At 43.8% G+C, this 16,536-nt stretch overlaps 2 protein-coding genes across 2 annotated transcripts; both read right to left on the bottom strand.

Annotated features, from left to right (window-relative positions):
- Positions 1-2,992: 2,992 nt before the first annotated feature.
- LOC144542789 (trifunctional enzyme subunit alpha, mitochondrial-like) lies at positions 2,993-6,844 on the bottom strand. Its single transcript, XM_078290070.1, has 7 exons — positions 6,788-6,844; positions 5,399-5,467; positions 5,106-5,219; positions 4,770-4,851; positions 4,451-4,565; positions 4,210-4,355; positions 2,993-4,086 (listed from the first exon to the last, which is right to left on the bottom strand). Exons 1-7 carry the CDS (start codon positions 6,842-6,844, stop codon positions 3,941-3,943), a joined length of 729 nt encoding a protein of 242 aa, XP_078146196.1. The 3' UTR covers positions 2,993-3,940.
- A 931-nt stretch (positions 6,845-7,775) lies between these two features.
- LOC139928699 (trifunctional enzyme subunit alpha, mitochondrial) lies at positions 7,776-16,406 on the bottom strand. Its single transcript, XM_071921339.2, has 21 exons — positions 16,297-16,406; positions 14,851-14,892; positions 14,386-14,456; positions 14,030-14,163; positions 13,742-13,880; positions 13,517-13,636; positions 13,235-13,337; positions 13,021-13,143; positions 12,758-12,876; positions 12,072-12,128; positions 11,682-11,791; positions 11,408-11,542; positions 11,033-11,204; positions 10,796-10,882; positions 10,385-10,525; positions 10,182-10,250; positions 9,889-10,002; positions 9,553-9,634; positions 9,234-9,348; positions 8,993-9,138; positions 7,776-8,869 (listed from the first exon to the last, which is right to left on the bottom strand). Exons 1-21 carry the CDS (start codon positions 16,370-16,372, stop codon positions 8,724-8,726), a joined length of 2,301 nt encoding a protein of 766 aa, XP_071777440.2. The 5' UTR covers positions 16,373-16,406; the 3' UTR covers positions 7,776-8,723.
- Positions 16,407-16,536: the final 130 nt, after the last annotated feature.

Below are 16,536 nucleotides of genomic sequence, written 5' to 3'. Positions count from 1 at the left end.
TGCTTCCTGGCAGAATCAAAGACTGGGACTAGTTTACTAACAAACGGCTCCAACAGAGAGCCACACTCTTAAGGACGTTACCCGTTTCAACTCGTCTGTGGGACAGATAGTCAGCCGCGACACATCCCGTGCTACAAGACAACAAAAGGGTTTCAAGCATCATTTGGATTTGCCTGTTGTAAACGAACACAGGCTCTTCACATGAGTTAAACACTGAAACAATAGGAGGTTTTTTCTTTGCTCTGCACAAAGCCTAATCCACAAAATCCTACGTGACATGTAAAAAGTGGAGAAAACATTAAAATGAACTATATTTTGACAGAATTTAAAATGTCATAGACAGACGTTTCACCTCAGCAGAGCCCTTATCAGTGTTACAGCAGTGGCAACAAATGAACAAACTTCCTTTTGTTTCGACATCTTGTGTTAACTTTCAGCACAGCTTGTGTAAAAAATGAGTTGTTGTGATTAAAGGGGCATTAAGTAATCTATGACCTGTATTGACCTCTATTGGCAACTAATAGGAATTGCAACATTGACAGAGCTTCTATCTTCCTACAAGTCTCCAACACACACAGAGAGTAAAATCACATTTTCACGAGAGGCGTAACCTAGCTAATTAGAGCAGAGAGCCATCAGAAATGTCTTGTGAAGAGGGAATATATCACAATGAAAAATACTGGAATAATAATACTACTTTGTCATTTGCTGTTTTGACTTGAGAGCAAGGTTTTTTAGCCTCTGTTTCTGAAATGTCTTGCGATTCGCAAGGATTGAAAGCCGGAAATCTCAACACCCAATGAAATCATTGAGTCATTGGTATTGATCAACAGCTCTATCAACCCTCCACAGATCTATTATGGTCATTTTCATTCTATGGGACAGTAAAAATCTTACTTTTTGCCCCTTTAACAATAACGCGAGGCGTGCTGTCTTCAGCCAGACACACGGATGTGTTGAAAGAGCGCAGCTGCCATGCTATAATAGAATTTTCTACTGCCACAGAAATAGAGTTCTCAGAATGTACCTCAGATCAGACGCTCCTGATTTAGACATGAATAATAAGAAGTGAGATCATGCTCCAGCACTCCAGCAATCATCCACAGAAGACATCAAATAAAAAAGTGCAAGCACAGGTCCGTAGCCCCATAAAAGAGACAATATGACGATGAATTTTTGCAGGGTTACTAATGTTGCATGTGATAATAAAAAACACTTGTGATGGTCCAATATTATCAAGTAGCAAAAGGGCATTATTTGATAGGAAATCCTGCCTTTAAAGTTGATTAACCGCTAAATCTGTATTAAATTCCCTACTTTTCCTGTGGTGTAACTGATATGTCAACCACTCTTATCTGTTCCAGTACTTTTGAGATGCATTTTTCATTCCTCTAGTCCTGAACTCTTAACCTCTGATCTGGTCTAGTAGTAGGTTAACTGAAATGATCATCGATCTCACCCAATCCAGACATCGAGGGACAGATGTCGCTATTTTTCCAAACTGAAGGGTGTCTGCTCTATGAATTCTATTTCTATGTCCAGCTGTAACAGGGGTGCGAAGCGTTCCTCCATACAGTTAGTGGTAATAGCAATGTTGTTTAACCAGGGACTGTAGCCTTAAACCACAGATCTATTACACAGAGTTTTACAAGGAGGGGGATTTCAAGACAAATTACCCCAGTTAGCCAGATAACTGTGAAGAGGCATATTATGTTGATGTTATTGATACTTATGGGTGATTTGTTGCCATACCAGCTGATGATTTCTCATGTTGGACCACTTGAGAAATTGTTTGAGAATTTGTTACAGCAGTAAAATTCAATGATTTTTCCACGACTTTCCATAGTTGGAGCGCTTCCACGACTAAAAAATGTTCTTCTTTCCTGGTTTGTTGATGTTGTTTTTCAGTCTGGTTTCCACACCAGTTGGACTGAAAACCATCTAATGCAATGAATGTGTGAAACTGTATTCCTGTCAAGTGACACATTTGTAAAATTCCCTGACTTCCACAGAGAATCTCTCACTTTCCCTGTCCCCGGAATGCAACCTCTCAAAATCCATGATATTCCAGGAATTCCATGACCAGCTGGAGTTATCTGGCCAACTGAGTGACCCAGCTTCTTGAAAAAACACCCCACCCCACCCAGAGACTTTGGTCTAAATCCACATAACACTGCTGTAGCCTACTCTGTGTGATCATGTAACCGCGGGGCCCGCTGTAAGAAGAGGAATGAAGAAATAAATAGAAGAATACAAAATAAATAGAAACTTAATGACCTCTGGAAATGGAGTTATCTTGTTTTGTTTTCCCTGGTGGCTTTTGGGAAACGGGAGCCGTGGCAATAACACAGAGAGGAGGTTGTGAGGTTTATTGCAGATAAGGCCGGATGCAGTACCGCGGTTATTGCATTCAAAGAAAATGATAAAATAAACGACGTCCGACTGGATGCGGTTATCAGAGGGACACGGTAGTGCAAAAGGCCATATAGCCCTGAGTACAGCCTCAATACAGCCACTATACATTAACTAATGCACTTTCAGTTTAAGTTAATGTTAAGTTAATGCATTTTCCACTCAAAATGGAAATAGAATACAATCAAATCAGCTTTCACTACCAGTTATTTCAGATGTACATATAGAGCTGAAACATGCCCGCTCCCTTTTTTAGTAATTTCCCATTCATTTCTATAGCCATTTCAGAAAATCCAGATATAAACCAAACCAACCAGCTACCAGTTGAATCATGAGCTCATAACAATAGCTTCAGAGAAAAAGAAAAAAAAGCTAATGGTAAGTCTACCTCACACCGTTAAACCGTAATGACTAATATTCAAACTCCGTATGGGAAAAATGAATGGGAATTTTACTTGTCAGCTCTGTACCGGACGTTTTTCAATATTCACATTTTGAAAAAAGACAAAATGACAGTGAGCTGACCCCAACTCTGGCTTCTGGACATTCAGCAGATTGAGGGAAATCAGGTAAATACAAGCATAACAGTCAAATAAACAAAACAAACAAAAAAATATAGTGTATTTCTTCAGCAGATCCACTTATTTAGTCATAAAGGCATAACCTCTGTTACAGGAACCCAGAAGCACTGGAACCATGAACATCATGACATCAATGTCATGCTTTAGCAAAACCCCCAAAGTATGAGAATTCAACAATTTAGATAACCTCTCAGTATTGCCTACACTTGTTTCCTAATCTAATACTTATAGCAGGGTTCCCACTGTGGCCCAGATGTAAAATTCCATGACTTTCCATAACTAATGACTTCCATAACTTTCCATGACCGACAAATATTCTTCCTCCCTAGTTTGTTGAGGTTGTTTTTCAGTCTGGTTTCCACTGCAGTTGGGCTGAAAACCATCTAATGCAATGAATGTGTGAAACAAGTTGGAAAATACATTCTGCGATATTCCTGTGAAATTCCCTGATATTCTCTGACTTCCCCAGACTTTCCCTGTCTGGAATGCAACCTCTAAATTCCCTGATATTCCACAAATTCCATGACCAATGGGAACCCTGTTATAAAGTTAGTGCTTCATGTTCCAATAAACATATGAAATTGCCTTGTTTTAACTGGGGGAAAATATAAGAAGTGCCATCTTAATCCAACTGTGACCTCTCAAAAACAAAAGATTTTTTGAAGAAAGTATATATTGTTTTAGAAACATTAGATATACACAAGGAAAAATCAACCATCGGAAAAACGTCTAGGCCAAAAGCTAAAGCCTTCTAAATTGTGCTATACTCAGTTTGGGGTTTTTGATAAATCGTAGTACAAGTCATAGTTCTTTGAGTCACTGGGTTTGTCTTAGACTGCATTTCCACGGTTCTCATTCTAGACCAGCAGCGGCGAGGCTCGGCCCAGCAGGAGGTGCTCGCTCTCTCTGAGGGTTGAAGGTCGCTGTGGGACGGGGAGAGTGCCGGATCATTTGTGGAACTTCTTGCTGGGGTCTTTGGCGTGGTCCAGGAGCAGCTGGCAGGGCGTGAACTGGTTTCCGTAGACGTCCTCGAAGCGCCTCATGATGCCCACCAGACGCTCGGCCCCGATCGAGTCCACGAACCTGAACGGGCCTGATGGACGCGGCATCGAAACACGGGATTAGTGCTGAAAACCCAACTCCCAGCATATAGACTTATTATGACCGCAATTGGTCCGAATGTGTGCATGTGTGTGTGTGTGTGTGTGTAACGTACCGCCCAAGCAGGGAGGGAAGCCGAGTCCGAACACCGCCCCGATGTCTCCCTCCACGGGGTTTCCCAGAATGCCCTCCTGCAGACACAGCACCGCCTCGTTCACGAAGCGAGACACCAGCCGGTACTGGACGTCGGAGTCCGACGAACTGCAACACACACACACACACAAAAAAATTCAATTTAGGAGACAGAGCGATCAGAGTAAAGCACTGAGCGGTCAGACCGGAGGATGTCGTCTTACACAGCGGGCGGAGCTGCCAGTTTATATTTCTGGAGGATTTCTTCGGCGCCAGGATTCACGCTCTTGTCTTTCTTGCCCTTTCCGTAGACGTAGCAGCCTTTGCCGGATTTACGACCTATAAGATATATAATGAACAAACATTAGCTAGTCAGAATATAGGTATTTCTTTGGCAAATGCCAGCAATGCATCTTTGAATTGACCAAATCTTTAAATCCATATTACACCGTGGATGAATTAACAGACAAACAAGTAAATAATGATTAACTTCAGTTAATTGTCCCAATACTGCTGCTACTGAGTGAATCAGGGTCATTTCACCTTTGAAGCCTTTCTCCACCATGGTCTGGAGAACCTCCACGTTTCCTCCACTAAAGCGAGAGCCGAAAGCTTTACCTAGATCCTACACACACACACACACACACACACACACACACACACACACACACACACACACACACACACACACATCAGTGCAGTGCTCTATATCTCTATAGCAGTCAGCTTCTCGGGAATCAAGAAAAACAGGTTTTCCCCACACTGAAGTTTACGTTTTTGGACATTTTAAAACAGTTTTGACTATGAATTGTTGCAAACTATTCTGATAAACTCATGTCTCATAGAGTAACTCATAGCCAGACAAGATCGTTCAGTTACCTCAGCCACGTGTGCTGCTACATCAATACCAACTTCATCAGCCAGCGTTGCCGCGCCGACCGGGAAACCAAAGCCTGTTGTCAGGGCGTCCAGCTTCTTCGGCCCCACGCCTTCCTGCGAAACGATTCATGATTTAGAACGAGACTGATGCAGTTTTACATAAAAAATCTTGCCTAGTGCAGCTTTAAAAATTGAGCTAATTTATTTGAATACTTCTACACTTTTTAACAGGACCAGTGGATACCCTGCACCAGCTGAACCTCTGTAAAACCCGGGGGAAGCCCTGAGCTTACCTGCAGCACTCTGACAGCCTCCGCCAGCATGGGAGCCAGGCAGCGGGTGGTGTAAAACCCTGGACCGTCCTGTGGGTGGGGGGGGGCAGAAAGAGATAAAGAGAGACGGATACAGATAGAGAAGACAGATTCATACATCAGCGAGGTATATTGGAGGATTGAAAGCCGGAAATCTCAACACCCAATGAAATCATTGAGTCATTGGTATTGATCAACAGCTCTATCAACCCTCCACAGATCTATTATGGTCATTTTCATTCTATGGGACAGTAAAAATCTTACTTTTTGCCCCTTTAACAATAACGCGAGGCGTGCTGTCTTCAGCCAGACACACGGATGTGTTGAAAGAGCGCAGCTGCCATGCTATAATAGAATTTTCTACTGCCACAGAAATAGAGTTCTCAGAATGTACCTCAGATCAGACGCTCCTGATTTAGACATGAATAATAAGAAGTGAGATCATGCTCCAGCACTCCAGCAATCATCCACAGAAGACATCAAATAAAAAAGTGCAAGCACAGGTCCGTAGCCCCATAAAAGAGACAATATGACGATGAATTTTTGCAGGGTTACTAATGTTGCATGTGATAATAAAAAACACTTGTGATGGTCCAATATTATCAAGTAGCAAAAGGGCATTATTTGATAGGAAATCCTGCCTTTAAAGTTGATTAACCGCTAAATCTGTATTAAATTCCCTACTTTTCCTGTGGTGTAACTGATATGTCAACCACTCTTATCTGTTCCAGTACTTTTGAGATGCATTTTTCATTCCTCTAGTCCTGAACTCTTAACCTCTGATCTGGTCTAGTAGTAGGTTAACTGAAATGATCATCGATCTCACCCAATCCAGACATCGAGGGACAGATGTCGCTATTTTTCCAAACTGAAGGGTGTCTGCTCTATGAATTCTATTTCTATGTCCAGCTGTAACAGGGGTGCGAAGCGTTCCTCCATACAGTTAGTGGTAATAGCAATGTTGTTTAACCAGGGACTGTAGCCTTAAACCACAGATCTATTACACAGAGTTTTACAAGGAGGGGGATTTCAAGACAAATTACCCCAGTTAGCCAGATAACTGTGAAGAGGCATATTATGTTGATGTTATTGATACTTATGGGTGATTTGTTGCCATACCAGCTGATGATTTCTCATGTTGGACCACTTGAGAAATTGTTTGAGAATTTGTTACAGCAGTAAAATTCAATGATTTTTCCACGACTTTCCATAGTTGGAGCGCTTCCACGACTAAAAAATGTTCTTCTTTCCTGGTTTGTTGATGTTGTTTTTCAGTCTGGTTTCCACACCAGTTGGACTGAAAACCATCTAATGCAATGAATGTGTGAAACTGTATTCCTGTCAAGTGACACATTTGTAAAATTCCCTGACTTCCACAGAGAATCTCTCACTTTCCCTGTCCCCGGAATGCAACCTCTCAAAATCCATGATATTCCAGGAATTCCATGACCAGCTGGAGTTATCTGGCCAACTGAGTGACCCAGCTTCTTGAAAAAACACCCCACCCCACCCAGAGACTTTGGTCTAAATCCACATAACACTGCTGTAGCCTACTCTGTGTGATCATGTAACCGCGGGGCCCGCTGTAAGAAGAGGAATGAAGAAATAAATAGAAGAATACAAAATAAATAGAAACTTAATGACCTCTGGAAATGGAGTTATCTTGTTTTGTTTTCCCTGGTGGCTTTTGGGAAACGGGAGCCGTGGCAATAACACAGAGAGGAGGTTGTGAGGTTTATTGCAGATAAGGCCGGATGCAGTACCGCGGTTATTGCATTCAAAGAAAATGATAAAATAAACGACGTCCGACTGGATGCGGTTATCAGAGGGACACGGTAGTGCAAAAGGCCATATAGCCCTGAGTACAGCCTCAATACAGCCACTATACATTAACTAATGCACTTTCAGTTTAAGTTAATGTTAAGTTAATGCATTTTCCACTCAAAATGGAAATAGAATACAATCAAATCAGCTTTCACTACCAGTTATTTCAGATGTACATATAGAGCTGAAACATGCCCGCTCCCTTTTTTAGTAATTTCCCATTCATTTCTATAGCCATTTCAGAAAATCCAGATATAAACCAAACCAACCAGCTACCAGTTGAATCATGAGCTCATAACAATAGCTTCAGAGAAAAAGAAAAAAAAGCTAATGGTAAGTCTACCTCACACCGTTAAACCGTAATGACTAATATTCAAACTCCGTATGGGAAAAATGAATGGGAATTTTACTTGTCAGCTCTGTACCGGACGTTTTTCAATATTCACATTTTGAAAAAAGACAAAATGACAGTGAGCTGACCCCAACTCTGGCTTCTGGACATTCAGCAGATTGAGGGAAATCAGGTAAATACAAGCATAACAGTCAAATAAACAAAACAAACAAAAAAATATAGTGTATTTCTTCAGCAGATCCACTTATTTAGTCATAAAGGCATAACCTCTGTTACAGGAACCCAGAAGCACTGGAACCATGAACATCATGACATCAATGTCATGCTTTAGCAAAACCCCCAAAGTATGAGAATTCAACAATTTAGATAACCTCTCAGTATTGCCTACACTTGTTTCCTAATCTAATACTTATAGCAGGGTTCCCACTGTGGCCCAGATGTAAAATTCCATGACTTTCCATAACTAATGACTTCCATAACTTTCCATGACCGACAAATATTCTTCCTCCCTAGTTTGTTGAGGTTGTTTTTCAGTCTGGTTTCCACTGCAGTTGGGCTGAAAACCATCTAATGCAATGAATGTGTGAAACAAGTTGGAAAATACATTCTGCGATATTCCTGTGAAATTCCCTGATATTCTCTGACTTCCCCAGACTTTCCCTGTCTGGAATGCAACCTCTAAATTCCCTGATATTCCACAAATTCCATGACCAATGGGAACCCTGTTATAAAGTTAGTGCTTCATGTTCCAATAAACATATGAAATTGCCTTGTTTTAACTGGGGGAAAATATAAGAAGTGCCATCTTAATCCAACTGTGACCTCTCAAAAACAAAAGATTTTTTGAAGAAAGTATATATTGTTTTAGAAACATTAGATATACACAAGGAAAAATCAACCATCGGAAAAACGTCTAGGCCAAAAGCTAAAGCCTTCTAAATTGTGCTATACTCAGTTTGGGGTTTTTGATAAATCGTAGTACAAGTCATAGTTCTTTGAGTCACTGGGTTTGTCTTAGACTGCATTTCCACGGTTCTCATTCTAGACCAGCAGCGGCGAGGCTCGGCCCAGCAGGAGGTGCTCGCTCTCTCTGAGGGTTGAAGGTCGCTGTGGGACGGGGAGAGTGCCGGATCATTTGTGGAACTTCTTGCTGGGGTCTTTGGCGTGGTCCAGGAGCAGCTGGCAGGGCGTGAACTGGTTTCCGTAGACGTCCTCGAAGCGCCTCATGATGCCCACCAGACGCTCGGCCCCGATCGAGTCCACGAACCTGAACGGGCCTGATGGACGCGGCATCGAAACACGGGATTAGTGCTGAAAACCCAACTCCCAGCATATAGACTTATTATGACCGCAATTGGTCCGAATGTGTGCATGTGTGTGTGTGTGTGTGTGTAACGTACCGCCCAAGCAGGGAGGGAAGCCGAGTCCGAACACCGCCCCGATGTCTCCCTCCACGGGGTTTCCCAGAATGCCCTCCTGCAGACACAGCACCGCCTCGTTCACGAAGCGAGACACCAGCCGGTACTGGACGTCGGAGTCCGACGAACTGCAACACACACACACACACAAAAAAATTCAATTTAGGAGACAGAGCGATCAGAGTAAAGCACTGAGCGGTCAGACCGGAGGATGTCGTCTTACACAGCGGGCGGAGCTGCCAGTTTATATTTCTGGAGGATTTCTTCGGCGCCAGGATTCACGCTCTTGTCTTTCTTGCCCTTTCCGTAGACGTAGCAGCCTTTGCCGGATTTACGACCTATAAGATATATAATGAACAAACATTAGCTAGTCAGAATATAGGTATTTCTTTGGCAAATGCCAGCAATGCATCTTTGAATTGACCAAATCTTTAAATCCATATTACACCGTGGATGAATTAACAGACAAACAAGTAAATAATGATTAACTTCAGTTAATTGTCCCAATACTGCTGCTACTGAGTGAATCAGGGTCATTTCACCTTTGAAGCCTTTCTCCACCATGGTCTGGAGAACCTCCACGTTTCCTCCACTAAAGCGAGAGCCGAAAGCTTTACCTAGATCCTACACACACACACACACACACACACACACACACACACACACACACACACACACACACACACACACATCAGTGCAGTGCTCTATATCTCTATAGCAGTCAGCTTCTCGGGAATCAAGAAAAACAGGTTTTCCCCACACTGAAGTTTACGTTTTTGGACATTTTAAAACAGTTTTGACTATGAATTGTTGCAAACTATTCTGATAAACTCATGTCTCATAGAGTAACTCATAGCCAGACAAGATCGTTCAGTTACCTCAGCCACGTGTGCTGCTACATCAATACCAACTTCATCAGCCAGCGTTGCCGCGCCGACCGGGAAACCAAAGCCTGTTGTCAGGGCGTCCAGCTTCTTCGGCCCCACGCCTTCCTGCGAAACGATTCATGATTTAGAACGAGACTGATGCAGTTTTACATAAAAAATCTTGCCTAGTGCAGCTTTAAAAATTGAGCTAATTTATTTGAATACTTCTACACTTTTTAACAGGACCAGTGGATACCCTGCACCAGCTGAACCTCTGTAAAACCCGGGGGAAGCCCTGAGCTTACCTGCAGCACTCTGACAGCCTCCGCCAGCATGGGAGCCAGGCAGCGGGTGGTGTAAAACCCTGGACCGTCCTGTGGGTGGGGGGGGGCAGAAAGAGATAAAGAGAGACGGATACAGATAGAGAAGACAGATTCATACATCAGCGAGGTATATGGATACAATACAGATGGTGGTCAGACAGTGCGGAGGAGGGCGGCGCTCTCACCCCGACGACGATGATGACCTTGCCCTGCTTGAGGCCCACGCTGACAGCCGAGGCCGTCGTGTCTTTGGACGTCTGGTCGGTGGTGATGATCTCCAGCAGCTGCATCTTGTCCACCGGGGAGAAGTAGTGCATGCCAATCACCTGCGCACACACACACACACACACACACACACACACACACACCGTTCAATCAATCGACAAAGTGGCAGAGAAAATGCACACTTAGAATAGAGGAATTGCAAAAAAGTTGTGTATTACTGGCAGAGTAAAAAGGTTCAAATCTGATCCGGTGACACACAAAATGCAGTGTAGAGGCTGCCAATCTTCTTGGTGACGGTCTTGTTTGTTTCCGGTAATTATATGAACGTCTCAAAATGAATGTGGTAATGATTATAAGTAAGTATATCTGACCTTCTCGGGGCGTTTGCTGGCAGCGGCGATGTCCTTGATGGGCAGAGCGGAGGTGTTGGAGGCAAAAATACAGTGGGGAGAGATTACCTGCGAACACAGAGGGAGGAATAAAGGAGGAGGAGGAGGAATAAAACACCCTGCATCATGCATTTAATTACCCCATACACACAGTATATACAGTACAATTAATGTTCCAGCGCCTTATGCATTATGAGATACACAGACAAATGTACTCACCGCCTCCACCTCCTTGAGGACTCTGTGTTTGATGTGGATGTCCTCGAACACGGCCTCGATCACCATGTCGGCAGACTTGAAGCCGGAGTAGTCCAACTGGGCCGAGAGGTTGGACAGGGTGGCGTCCCGATCGAACGACGACAAGGCCCTCTTCTTCACTTTGTCGTTGAGGCTGGAGACACAGACAGGGCTTTAGATTGTCAGTTGGCAAAATGGTTGCTAAGATTTTTGAGATCTTTGAGAAAAACACATGTTTGAGGAATAGTGTAGTTACTGTGGTGCTTTATGGTCTGCTGTGGTGTGATGGCGGCCTCTAGTGGAGATTTTATGCTATTGTGCCGGGAGTGTGTGTGTGTGTGTGTGTGTGTGTTTTACCCTTTGTAGACCTGTTGTTCTCCCCTGCTGATGCCGTCAACTGCGGTGTCCTTTAGGATGGTGGTCAGGCCTTTATCCACCGACACCTGGGCTATACCTGCGCCCATCAGCCCTGCACCCAGGATTGCCAGCCTCCTGATGCGCACACACACACATACACACACACACACAATCAGTATCCCAGCATTCAGTGCGTACGGGCATCTTATTTCCTGCTACGAAGCAGTACAGCAAATCTTTTTTGTCAGTCGTCAACCCCGTCTACAGCTCTTACTTGACTTCCTTCTCCGGGGTCCCGAAGCGGTTCTTCTTGCAGGTCACCTGACCCTGGTAAAGGCCAATCAGAGCCTTGGACTCTGAGGTCATCGCCAGTTTCCCAAAGTTCTGCATTAGAGGGAGAAATTGGATTTTAATTGATGCAATAAGTTCATAGATTATAAAGTAGGCCAATAAGGATCCGTGCAAGGTACTTTTGAAATTCTACATTTCTTTTCTACTCAACACATTAATTATCTTGTTGACTTTCACTTCCAGTAAGAAAAAGGAAAAAAAAAAAAACCCTCACCAAAGTTAGATGCTCATTTTTTACGCCACAGGAGTGTTATGTTTGTGACAAAAGATCCAAATGTGCATTAGGAGTTGGATAAGATGTATGCAAACCCACCACAGCTTCTGCCAGATAACCCGCCTCTCCGCCCTTCTCCACTCCCGCCTCCACGCTCTGCACATACAAACACAACACAGGCAGTGATACAGAGACGCACACACATTTGTACACGTGTTCAAACCATGTCTATATACTGATATACAGTATATGCGTTTGTAGCATAAAATGAAGCTGGATAGAGAGGGAACGTCCTGGTGTTTTATGGTAATCTCCTTTGGCACAGCTAAGATGACATCAAATTTGGATAATTTTGAAGAAGAGGTTGTTGATTATGTTGTCAGCTCATACCAACAACCTTGTAACTAGCTGCCAATGCCTGCTGACTGATTGCTGTCGCTAAGTACCTCAGTTTGACAGCCAAACACTAGACTGCAGTGGTTCTTGCCATGGGTAATCAGAGGCAATGAAGGAGGTGTCAAATTGTGATGCTGACATCCAAAAATATTGGAAATGTCATCTAAGTTCAGCAGGGGCAAAACGAGAGAATAACATTCGCCATCTTGGATTCGTAACCTATTTAAATTACACACATAGAATAATCTTTTCAACTTTTTCTTTTGGCAGTGATTGAGAATCAGACCAGTGGTGTCTGAGACGTTTGATGCATTCAATGTCAACATTCAATGGAACGTGTGTCCTCATAAAACACCCTTTCTGCTCGTTCCCATTCGGCGGTTTCTGACCTCGATGATTTTGACGGGAGCAGGGTAGAGTCCTTTGGTCTGTTTCTGGACCTTCTCATTGACGGTCTTGTAGATCTTCTTCCTCACCGGGCCCAGGCCCATCACCGTATCCTGCAACTCTGTGCATGCAAAGACACATACTGAGTCACGTTGTTTATGGTGGATTTATTTAGAATTGTCTTACTAGTTTTTCTCTATGTCTCAAATGCTAAAAGTCTGTCTAAATAGGATACCATGACATTCTGAGTATGTCTGTAACTCACTCTGCATCAGGCCCTTCTCCTTTGTAAGGGGAACCTTCTTGTTGGCGATTCCTTTGGCCAGGCCAACTGCCACTTCCTCCAGGTATTCAATAGTCCTCTCCTCTGCAGGCTTCAGACCAGGACCTGGGGTGAATAAACATGGAGAATAACAGTGGGGAAACAGTACAGCATCTCTTATGTACCGTAATCAATAGATGTCACACACAGTACTTACCCAGAGGGTCCACAAGCTGGTGCACTAGGCCCATCTTCTTGGCTTTATCAGCCCGGATGTTCCTGCCCGTCAGCATCATGTCAAACGCTCCGGGGAGACCCACCTACACACACACACACACACACACACACACACACACAGAGGAAAAGGAAGAGTGTTTGCCTACCTTTCAGCATGTACATTTAACAGATCATGCAAGCTGTACTGTCAAGCTGTTAACCAAGTAACTGAGAAGTGTGTGTGTGTGTGTGTGTGTGTGTGTGTGTGTGTGTGTGTTCATACCATCTTCGGCAGTCTCTGAGTGCCTCCTGCTCCAGGCAGCAGGCCCAGCATGACCTCCGGTGTGCCCAGTATGGTTTTGCGGCTCTTGGTGGCGACGCGGTACTGGCACGCTATCGCAAACTAGACCCAGAAAACACAGAGAGGACGTACAACATCAGATCAAGCCATAAGTTGTCACCGCATTATTCCCACCTAATACTGTCACACACACACACACACACCTACCTCCAGGCCTCCACCCAGGCAGGAGCCGTTGATGGCAGCGACGATGGGGATGGGAGACTTCTCGATCTTCTCGAACATCTTCTGGCCCTCCTGGGAGAGAGCGGTGACCTCCTCGCTGCTCTTACAGGCCTGGATCATACTACCAACAAAGAAGTAAAGAATACTACTTTACTCAGCGGTTCACTGATAGTTATTCAGCAGAGGAGGCACGTTTAACTGATTTGTGATTTACTCTTTTCTTTTTTTCTACTGTGTCTGAAAGCCTTGTTCAGGCCCTAGTAAGCCTACTTGATATCGGCCCCGGCGATGAAGCAGCCAGGCTTGGTGGAGATGAGCACGGCGCTTTTCACCGCTCCGTTCGACCACACCTCCCCCATCACCTCCGTCAGCTCAGTCTGCATCTGCACCGACAGTGTGTTCACCTGCGCACGCACGTACACACGCACACACACACACACAGTCTTTGATTAATCACGTCAAATCTGTCAGGGAGAGACGGAGACATACAGGCAGACAAAAGACTGTCACTCACAAACATAATCTCTCTCTCTCTCTCGCTGACATGTATGTACTGTCTCTTTCTCCTACCCCCTCTCGCTCTCTCTCTCTCTCACACACACACACACACACACACACTCACACACCTTGGATGTTGGATCGTTGAGCCGTACAACTGCCACATCATCCTTGAGCTCGTAGCTGACGTGAGTTCGAGCTTGATGGACAGAACAGTGAAAAGGGAAAGAGGCCGTCAGAAAAAGGGCCACCAGTGTTGTATCACGCTACTGTTAGCTAGTTTTCAACACCTGCTGTCCCTGAAGCATGTTGGCACACATAAACATGAGTGTTAGGTGTTCAGTTCCTTAAGGCAGGGTGAGGCAGGTTCACTGCAGGTTTTACAGACTGTTGAGTAAAATCCTCCACACCACACTGGAAGTAGTAATAACAAAAACATATTCCCTAGCTGTGGTCATCATATCGGAGGTGGACAACACAGACTGGCCATTGTCTGATTTTTAACAAAAGTTTAACATCGACCTGGTATATCGGTTTAGCCCTAATAGTGTGCATGCATTAAATGGATCAACCATCATCAAGGGGATATTTACCTGCCAATGAGGAAGACGCTGAGAGGCTTCGCCTGCCATGACCTGAGAAACAGAGAGAGAGAGAGAGAGAGAGGGAGAGAGAGAGAGAGAGAGAGAGACAGAGACAGAGAGAGAGAGAGAGATTAGCTATGACCCAGACTGCCCTCACACAAGGCAAAGATAGGTTTGACCCTTGATCTACTTCTGGTACTTTCCACTCTCAGACCATTGGCAGGATTGGCTAAGTATATTGACAGAGTTCTACTTCAGCCAGTCAGTGTTCGGCGAGTGGTGAGCAGATGGTGTCATTAGAGTGCCAACCAAAACAAAACCACTAACACCAGGCAGACTTACATAATACCAGAGTCCTGTATCTGTGTGTGTGTGTGTGTGTGTGTGTGTGTGTGTATGTGAGTGAGTGAGTGAGTGAGTGACTGAGTGAGTGAGTGAGAGACAGATTCAGGTAGTCTGGAGGTGCTGCTGACCTTGTCATAAGATCAGTCCCATTGTGTTTAGTACAATACTGTCATATGGTCAGTTTTCCTGCTCTGTCTATTTTAAACAGTTATGAAATCAGAATGTATTAATCACAGCTATTGAATTTCATCACACAATCTGACACACTGAGACTGCCTAACCTAGTGCAGCCTGAGAAACAAAAAGTACCATCCTCTACTCCATCCTCAGTAAAATCTCTGTTTCAATCACAATCAGTTTACCATTGAAAGCTTCAAGCCAGCAATGGCCAGACACATCAAGCAAAGAGGACTTTTTTTTTTTTTTTTTTTTTTTAAACCAAAAATGTGTGACAAGTGTCTCCCAAGTTCTGCCAACTGGTTATTCATTGGCTACAATGTAGTGAATTCGCTGACACCACCTCGCTCTCTTGTATGGAGAGAACGTTACGCAAAACTCTAACGTTACTCAAAAATCTGGCAATTTAATGCAGCCTTGCTTATTGGCAAATATACATATTTGGAAGAACATAATTTAAGATTCGGCACATTGATAGTCCCACAGGGAACTTCATTTTAATAAATTCTCAACTTTTGCAATTGGTTCCCACTGCTACGTGTAACTTATTTTGGTGGAAGAACATTGTGGGAGTAACAGGCAAACCAATTCTAAAAGCTTTTATTTATTGAAATAAGTAGTGCTTTGTGTATGTGATATATGCCGAATTGAATAGTGGCTGCTAATAATGGCTTGTACCGATGTGTACCTTCATGGTTAAAAAAGGCAACGTTAAAGTGACAGATTTGCCAATGGAGCTTGGCGAAGCCTTCTCTCAATACAAGAGAGGGCGGTACGTGCAGGGACGACACTACTCAAGTCCCTGGTGCCCTGATCTAGGTGAAAGTTCACCACGGGTTTTTATCAATGAAATAGAAATAGATAGTGTTACTGAAAATTCACGAATTATCTCCAATAAAACAGAGCTGAAATTATACATTACATGTAGCATACCTGACAACAGGGAGTATTTGCTGGTTGTAAACCTGGAAAAAACGCCGGCTGCACGAACCGCTGCCATCCTAACCATAAGACGTGTGTCGGTTGGGGGCGCAAGAGTGTCGAGGTGTGTCAAACTGCGCAAGGACCTAAAAAAAGCAGAATGCAATATTGCCGTAACGTAAAATATAAATATATTGACATTCTAAGAATCTGTATGACATAAAAAAAAAGATATAATAGTTTTATTGAAAA

This window comes from Centroberyx gerrardi, chromosome 18 (assembly GCF_048128805.1).
Source record: "Centroberyx gerrardi isolate f3 chromosome 18, fCenGer3.hap1.cur.20231027, whole genome shotgun sequence".
NCBI classification, from domain to species: domain Eukaryota; kingdom Metazoa; phylum Chordata; class Actinopteri; order Beryciformes; family Berycidae; genus Centroberyx; species Centroberyx gerrardi.
The sequence above is the reverse complement of the archived record's forward strand: the minus strand, read 5'-3'. Positions and strand labels throughout refer to the sequence as shown.